Here is a 9,224-nt window from a genome sequence, read left to right as displayed (position 1 = left end):
CTAATATTTGCTTCAAATATTTTAAATTGTACATTTTCAGTGTATTTATTTTAATAGTTAACTCAAAGCCAAGTTTTATTATGTAGAAGTCGATGTGTCTGTTTGAGCAGCTTTTTTCAAACGCTGTCTCTCTTCTCTTGCCGTCTGCAGCCTCCTGGCCAATGGCACTGACAGGAGAAGACCACTCCCAATTATATTTAGCACACCAACATACTGAAAGGTCGCCACGAAGTTTCCGGTGTATGCAATCAAAGCACCTGAAAAATTCAGTTGCAAGAAAATATTGTTTATAGGCCTACACGTGTAGACAATAAAATTTTATAAAATGAATTATATTGGTTGACGATGCAAAACTATCTCGCGAGTGCTATTAATACTTATAGAATGCGCTACTTTTACTATTACTGATGTCTAATAAAGACATTAATATTTTTAGTTGACACTTGGGACGTCCATAAATAACATCTCACTCCCAGGGAAGTGGGTTTGGACTTGTGTGAAGAGAAAGTATGACATCACATTTTTTTTAAACAGTTTTAAAATGAATTTTTGCATTTATGTTCCAGCATTTTTTAAATTATCCTAGAAAATTATTAAATTTTTACTGACTCAGCTCAGTTAATGTTTGAAAACTTATAAAATAACTGTAACAAAATACAAAGATTGCAATTCATGGATATCGACTAGTCTGTAGTGTGGCATCATTATATATATGGAGCCTCCTTTTGTGCTCACCAGTGATTATGGGAGTGGGTTGTAAAATTCACCCAAAAGTGTGACGTCATTTGTGAATTACTATCATAGGTTTTAAAGCGAAATGAAACAGTAAGAACACTATGTCTGAAACATTTTTTTTTTACCATTCTTGCTTATTTTTTTTAATTTCAAAAATAGACTTATTATTAATTATTTCTTTTGAAAATTTAACTAACAATACTAAATGTATAACTGTTAAAGAAATCTCAATTTTTAAATTAAGGGAGAAATGTGCATAATGTAAAAAAATATATTCGACGCCGGTTTTCATCTTACTTATCCAACCATTTTACACAGCGTATAGGCTATTTTTTGGAGGGGGGGGGGGGTCATTAGCGGTTGTGTAACATCATTCTAATTAGCAAATAACTAAAAAAAAATTAAAAATACTTTAAATATATGTGCACGATCCCTTAGAATACTTAAAAATATATTTACCCTGGATAGGATGCTGAATAGTGAGTGAAATGCTCAAACAGAAACTGCACATGGCTAGAACTTTGGCTAAATGTTTTATTCCCATGACATCAACAATCAAAATGGAGTCTAAGTTTGAGTTTATACTGGAAAAAAATCCTTGCATGGCGGCAAAGAAAATGAGCAGTTCAAATTCTTTGAAAAAAGAAATAAACTGACTAATTATTCCTAGTGAAAACGTTGTTACAGCCAAAATTTGATTTGGTTTTACGATTTTCAGATCCGCAAAAATACCGGAACTGATTCTTCCAAACATATCCGCGGCACCAACGATGGTAAGAAGATAAGCTGCCTTTTGTGGAGTCACGCCCGCCTGAATTGCCAGAGATGGTATGTACATGATGGAGAGAATACAAGCATTACAACAAATATAGATAATAAATAGGAGTATACACAGGTAGTTTTTGATGATGGAAACATCAATGATTATCCGTAGCCACGAGCAACTGTATTTTTTGTGACTCTTTTGAAGTTCAGTCTCAGTCGTCTGATCGTCTGCTAGAGACGACGCTCTGGAACTCCAAGTACCGTGAGGGAGACGTTTTATAGGAAGTTCAACCAGTTCTCGGTTTGATATTTTTATTTTGTTTGAATTATTTTGCGAATTCCATTTTTTAACCAAACAACTGTTGTGGCTACGTATTTGTAAGTTTGAATTTTCACTTGACAAGAAAACACGTTTGTTTTCTGTATTTAGATTATCAAACGTGTGCTCTTCAGAAATTACTTCTTGCTTCGCTTTGGTGTTGTCTGTTTGGGGTGAAATTTTATACAGCGTCAACTCAACACGTGGCTCTAAAATGGAATCGTTGTGCTTTGGAGAAAGTGACGCATGTATTGGCGGTGGTGTGTATATTTCTTTAACATTCAGAACTTCTTCTGTGCAAACAACGTTTTTATTTTCAGAGATTGAGATTACTGTACTACTATTGTGAGATGTTTCATTTACTTCTGTTTTCATTACACATGAATCGTAATTGGTGTTAGAATTTCCCGATTCATTAGGTCGACAGCCCAGCTTTTCTTTCTCAATCTCGAATGGTGCAACATCTGTTTTTAACATATCTGAACATTCACTTACTTCTATATGTTTACTATCAACATAGGTTTGAGGCTGTATTTTTGGGACTTCGCTGATATACCCCGGCCTATCAAACTTTGTTTCAATCACCGAAGGTGTCAATGGTTGTAAAGCACTATCTTTTGGTTGGTCGATTATTTTCATTTCATAATCACCTTTACAATCAGGCGGAAGAATAACACTTGGGCACGTCAATACGGGGTGAGAATATAATTTTTTCTTAAAAATTTGGTCCGCTGTTTTTATGTGAGTAATTTGTTCGCATTCCAACAAGATCGAGGAATCTTGTGTTTTTATGCTGTTCTCTGTTTGTTGAGTATTTTCTGAGTTTTCAGTATCTTGACAAGATAACGGAAGTAAAATTTGTTTTTCTTGTGGCGTGCTCTGTTCGGAAATTACAATTTTCTTTTTCCGGTAACTGCTCAGAGGTCTAAGAAGAAGGGTTGCCAGGATACCATGCATCTGAGGACCAAAATATCGAATACATATTTTAACATTCACTTCTAATTATGATATGCAAGTCTTAGTTGGTAACGCTGTTAACAAATTGAAATAACTCTTTCGGAAAATAGTATCGTATTTTTTTTTTGTCAGTATGGCTGTAAGGGTTAAGTATACGTTTTGGATGTGGAACAGTACTGGAAACAGGTGTTAACATATTGATAGACCGTCTGACAAGAATAGTTTTAGTGTGTATGAACGACATAGAATTTATTTATATACTTTTACCAGTGTCTACCAGTGCCCCCCCCCCCCCCCCCTCCGAAAATTTCAGGTGACTCCCCAGAGAGAAAAAAAAGTCTGAGATAAACACTTTTTAAAGACATATTTGTCTACGCCAGGGGTCTCCAAACTTTTCAGTCCGAGGGCCGCATTAACTATCAAATTTCAGTTCGGGGGCCAGTTTCTTCCAGGCATGTCTTTGATTTTTCTGAGCAAAGTTCCTCAGCCATCACCAACAAACGTTTTTTTCGTGGACAAAAAGATCTCCGCGGGCCGGACGAGAGGACCTCGCGGGCCGCATCCGGCCCGCGGGCCGTAGTTTGGAGACCCCTGGTCTACGCGAATTAGAAAACATTTTTATAAGCTTTTATTCATTTTATAATGTTTCATGAGACAATCTATATTCGACGAGTTAGATATTATATTTGTTTCTGCAAAAGTACCGTAAACTTGGCCCTTAACCTACACTATAATATTTTCAACCGATGAATCACCATAGAACTTACGGGTCATAGGTAGGTCGGGTTAGAATAGTCTAGACGTCAGTTGTAAATAAATAAAACTGAATAAAACAACTAAAGTGTGTAGCATTCTGTTGAATTAAATTAAAGGCACACTTAACAGCAGTAAAAATGTATTAGTATTCTTCAATATCCTACCGGCGTTTAAGCACCAAAGAAAATTTTTCAATGTACTAACCTCAAGGCCGGCTATCAACAAGAAGCTCCCACGGAACCCGTAGTTCTCCCGCAGATAACGCACCAAGGGAGGGACAGCTACGATGCCGAGACTGCCCCCAGTGAGACCAAAAGCAATAGCTAGAGCTCTCCGTCGTTTGAAGTAGAATCCAATCAATGTTATTGTAGCAATTAGAGTCAGTCCCTTTGCTATACCTGTAATGTTATTGTTAAGTAGCGTAAAAAAATTGCAATAAATTCATCTTTAGAAACGACTGCGGTATTAGGCCTTTGTTACATCCTTAATTTTAACGTTCGTGTAAATTCACATGCTGTAACATTTCTTTTTGGGTATTTACTTTTAATGCTAGCTACTATTACAGAAACATAGTTCAACAACTTAAATCCTATCACTAATCTTAACCTAAACATCAACTAGCACTGACCAAATTCTAGACGATATCCATAAGCCTAGTCCTGACTATAACGCTTACCAAAAACGTTTAAATAATAATTAGGTTAATCATAACCTGTGCAGGAACAAATATGACTTAGCAAAGATGGGAATGTGTTTACACATCGGCACCATTTCTATACAACAAATTCTATATAAGTAGAAAGTCAATAAGCTCAACAAACAACCATTATATCACACTATTTAGATAATTTCAACTTCAAAATTTCCAATGCTAAAATAGAAAACATTATTATGTTCTTTATCTCACCCTGCGTACCTTGCAAAACGTAAAGTGCTAAACATTATCCATATCTGGCTAATATTAGAAAAAAAACGTTAAGAACCTTTCGGCCAAGATATTGATTGTGTGTGAGGGACATTGCTAAGAAAAGCTGACCACTTACTTTTGATAAAGTGTGCGATTAAAAACGAGGTCAAATTTTGGCTGACGACAAAGAAGAGCGACGCCCCGACGTTGAGAACAGCGGCGCATGTTTCCACGCATCTATTTGAGAAGTGGAGTAGAAAGAAATTGGCCGAGAGTTGAGCTGTTGAAAAACAAATGCACTATGTACAATTCAAACATTATTTGCTTTTGTGTTTACTGCAAGTAGGAGAAGGGGGATTTCAGAAAGTGCGATGTCACATTTTTGCATTTTTAAAACTAATGTATGAAACTGAATTTTAGCCGTTATTCCGCATAATTAAAAGAATTTGAAACTTGTGATCGACTTTGATAAATGTACTAAATGTTGACCAAGATCAGAAAATGTTTTTAAAAGAAAAACACGAAAACTGTCATTTTAAGCGGGGGGGGGGGGCGGCGGGTGTGTAGGCTTAGACGTGAGGGTTGCGGTCTGAGTTATCCTGATGATGCGAAAGAAGTTGGGGGGGTGAAAATTGCCTAAAAGCATTACATCATTTATGGATGAAAATTTAGTCGTCGCCCCCCCCCCCCCCCCCCGAAAGTTTCAATTGTCCACCCGGAGATAAAAGTCTGAAAGAAACACTGCGTGCAAGTGTCTCTAGCCTGGCTCGAATCAATCTAACCCTAGCGTGACGATGACCTTAATCCTGACCTTTTATCCATTATCCTAATCCAAACCTGGTTTTAAAAACAGTAACAGCAGAAAAACTCCTTACAATATAATACACATTATGTTTCTTATGTGCTAATTTAAGGAATCATTTTAATATGAACGTATAAGAATTGTTGAAGCTCAATGGACACCAGCGAGAAAAGTCTCAAAGGTATTTGAGAGGTCCATAAATTACTTTAAAAATCATGCACAGCGTAGTTACAATTAATATGGTTATAAAATCTTGCCTGTCTGGTTTTTTTTTTGGACTTTACTGAAGATTGGATGTATTTGATGTTTTTAATATTTTCGGTAACTAAATAAAAAATTTAAAAAAAGCAAAAACAATTTGGTTTTCACGTGTAATGGCGACATAAACAATGGCATCCTGCTATTGGATAGGCCGCCATACATTTTATTGTACACATTGTAAGCTAAAAATAGAAAACTAGGTCATGGGGGTTTTAAATTTGCATTGTTATTTAAAAACTTAATCTGCAAAGTTTTGTAAACAAATAGTTATCGATCACTAAGTAACTGTACAGCCAATCAATATTTGTCTTACGAAAGTGAAACATCCGGTTATAACTTAGGCTTGATGAAAATAAATAGAAATTATTTTCAAGTTCTCTGGATTTGCAACTTTTATAGCATTTATTCTAAAAATATAAAATTTCTAAATTAATTTTAGGCTTAAGTTTTTATTTTTTATTTTTTTTACGGTCTAAATCTAAAAAGCACGTTTTTATTCCATGTCAACAACATTATGGAAGGAATCTCGTCAACTCGCTGGTGTCCATTAACAAATGCGCATAAAACAGAATAAGAGGAAAAAATAATTCTAGCTGATGCAGAACAGTTGATCTCGTATTTTACTAACATTTTTTTCATTAACTTTTATCTTATCAATAAAAACTGAAAGAAATATTACTTTAAAAAACAGATTGGAGAGACAGTGTAGTTATAATATGAATGCCCTATTATTGATTGTGTTTTATATCCACAAAATGGTAAAGCGGACATAAATAATAGTTTTATAATCCGGACACGCTCCTGTATTCTCTGTTTGAAAATAATATCTTAACACCCATCTTTTTATGTTAATCAGGAAATATTTAGTTCTTTTAAAGGCCAGACAGACATGAGTTTTATAACAGTTGAAGCAAAAGATACCGTAATGTTCAATTACACTTTTAATTAAACTGTCACAACAAAATAAGTTGGATGTTGCGGCTTTTTAAATTACCGACCAAATATTTGTGATTCTTTAGTGATTGTTCCACGAGTTGTTTTTTTATCGCTCCAGTGTATGCAGAACATTACATACCGCAAGTCGAGTTAGGATCAACAGTTCTTAATCAACAGTATGTGTTGTTTAGTGTAAGCAAAAGTAAAGTGATTATCGGCGGATAAAAACTTAAACCGTACTCAATATTACAGTAAACGAAACAAGACTAAAACTTACTAGCTACACAGTAGAGGAAACTTCCAACAGAAAACGTGGCCGAGATGACAGGGACTGTAGTGTCTAGAGTCTCCGAGATTTCCAGCAATAAAACAGAAATCAACTGCTCGTATGCAAAGTAGACGAAAAACAAAATGAAACAGCCTGTAAAATGAAAGAAAAAATATGTTAACAAATAATATAAGAACGATTTTAAGTATTGATGTTTGGTAATTGATAAAGAAAAATAACTCTTAATTTTATTTTGACTCATAGCTCAAAGTTATGTAATAAATTAATTAAGATACACAGTACATTTTACTTTGTGGTATGGTTAAATCAACTATAAAAACTTACTAAGGGAGATCATCCAAGCCCAGCCTTCATCATAGGGTACGTCAAACTCCTCCCCAAAAGTGCCGCCCCCTCCATCACTTCCAGTTGGTTCTTCCAACGAGTCGGATTCGCTGGTGTTAACTTCGTCTTCCGCACAATCCTCGGCATTGCGCCTTGAAAAAGCACCGAGATATTTAATCCTTGAATGGCTATGGTCGCTATAATGGAGCTCTTGGGCGTCAGAATTACCGTCTCTTTCATTTAAAGTGTTAAAATTGTTCGATGGTATATTTGAATTTTCTGACATTTTTCAAGATTGCCCTAATAAGTTAACATTATAATAAATTATAAGCAAATTAATTAAAGATTACATTATTTCCACGGCCAAAAGCAACTATTATGTTTTTCTAAACTAAACTGTGACGTACCTAATCTATATTACATCACGCACATTTACAATCTTGTCAACTTGGTATTTCGGTTTTAGCACACTGATACCTGTTTTACTTAAACCAGGAGCTAGGTAGTTATCTCACCAAGAATGTGATTTTGGTTTTATCTGATTAACCAGTAAAAGCGGGGATTCTCAAAAAAATAAAAGAAAGGCTTTTTGTCAATATTAAGTTAAACTATCTTTAACAAACAAATTTGTTTAAACTTTTTAAAGTGAACGTTTCGTTAAAAAATAACTTGTACAAAATTGTAATTTGTAATTAAATTATTGGTACCAATATTTTTCTGGAATATTTAAACCATTGTGAGATCCAGCTGTAGTTTGTGATAGTGTACTTAAAACCAATGTAAGGCACTTTCTTTTACTACAAATTATCTATCGTACAAAGTATAAACACGTGATATAATATAAAACAGGTGCATGCGTGAGGGTGTATAATATATACATATGTTTATGTTTGTGTGTACATGTGTGCGTGCTTTCGTGTGAGAGTGCGTGTGAGTGCATCGCGGGCAAGCGTGTGTATATGTGTGTGTATGTTACACGATAAACTGAGTACTGTTTCTATTAAGCTCTGAGCTTTTATTACGTTCTTAATTGTAATGATGGAAAGGAATTTCCTTTAACACAATTAAGTATTATGTGTCAACCTCTCATGCGCCATATAGGACTTTAATATCAGCCTGATTTTCTTATTGGATATGCTTTCATAACTTTTACCCAACCAAAAACAAACTATATGAGTTGCTGTCCCCAGCTAACAAGCACAATGATCTGAACTCGGCGCTTTTCGGTTTATCAACCATGAGCTTTACAGATCCAAACCCTGTTTACCCGTGTATCCTTTCATTTAGGCTGCGAGATTCCATATATAATTATTAATTCTTATGCGTAGGTTTCTATCCATTTTAAACGAGTTCCGGCAATGGTGCTATATTCTATTTCCAATGTCTCAAAACCTTTTAGAATGTGATAATTTTTATATCGTAACCTCATTAAGCAGCATATTCTAAAAATGTTTTTCATCGAAAAACGATGATATCGTCAAAAACCTAAAATCATTTTTAGAGCCCGATTTTACTGAAAGGCCATTCTAACCATTACTGTTATATAAGAATATATGAGAAAGTTTAGGAAAGCTCACTCACGTTTTTATTATTGGTGATTGAAAATTCTTTTATAAAAATGTTATTATACTTTTTCTAACTGTGGTAGAGGCTGAATTCTCTTTTCCTACAAGCAAATGCGCTGTCGTCATCAAAATACTTTCAGACCATAGCTCAAGAGGCCCCAAGATATGTGGAAGTTTTTTGTGACTTACGTGCTTCTGTGTAGTATTGTTTCATCATATTTTTTTTTCTTTTGTGCCCAAGAAACATGGGGACGCCAAAGAAAACTCCCTCCACTTTTGTCGGTCTCCGGCAATTTTCTTGGCAGTCCTCCATGACAGTCCTGCCTCTCCCAGCTGCTTCCCCGCCGTACTCATCAACGTCTCCCTTTGGCATTCCCTGCTTTCTTTTTCCTGGAAGCGTCCAGTTTACACCATTCCTGCGATATTATCTGCATTCTATCTTAGGACGTGCCCCATCCATCGCCATCTTCCTTTTTTCGATTATTTCTGAAACTTTTTCCATTTCCATCTCTCCTTGTAGTTTATCATTAGTGATGGTGTTAGGCCAGTGTATGACTTTTATCCTTCACAAACACTATAGTTTGGAAAGAGTCCAGTGATCTGCTGGT

General features: G+C 35.3%; 1 protein-coding gene across 1 annotated transcript; it reads right to left on the bottom strand.

Annotated features, from left to right (window-relative positions):
• Positions 1 to 78: 78 nt before the first annotated feature.
• On the bottom strand, positions 79 to 7,337 carry LOC131951189 (uncharacterized). Its single transcript, XM_059313527.1, has 7 exons — positions 7,052 to 7,337; positions 6,716 to 6,859; positions 4,576 to 4,719; positions 3,737 to 3,930; positions 1,468 to 2,776; positions 1,195 to 1,368; positions 79 to 257 (listed from the first exon to the last, which is right to left on the bottom strand). Exons 1-7 carry the CDS (start codon positions 7,335 to 7,337, stop codon positions 79 to 81), a joined length of 2,430 nt encoding a protein of 809 aa, XP_059169510.1.
• Between the last annotated feature and the right edge of the window lie 1,887 nt (positions 7,338 to 9,224).

Source organism: Physella acuta, unplaced genomic scaffold, assembly GCF_028476545.2.
Source record: "Physella acuta isolate Inbredline_101_S28 unplaced genomic scaffold, ASM2847654v3 ptg000804l, whole genome shotgun sequence".
NCBI lineage: Eukaryota > Metazoa > Mollusca > Gastropoda > Physidae > Physella > Physella acuta.
This window is presented reverse-complemented; position numbering and strand designations above follow the sequence as displayed.

Coding starts and splice junctions, on each gene's coding strand:
- LOC131951189 (XM_059313527.1), bottom strand. CDS start 7,337: ATGTCAGAAAATTCAAATATACCATCGAACAATTTTAACACTTTAAAT. Junction 2,777..3,736: donor TGTTGATAGCCGGCCTTGAG/GTTAGTACATTG, acceptor TTTGGTCCTCAG/ATGCATGGTATCCTGGCAAC. Junction 1,369..1,467: donor GTTTGGAAGAATCAGTTCCG/GTATTTTTGCGG, acceptor CTTTTTTCAAAG/AATTTGAACTGCTCATTTTC.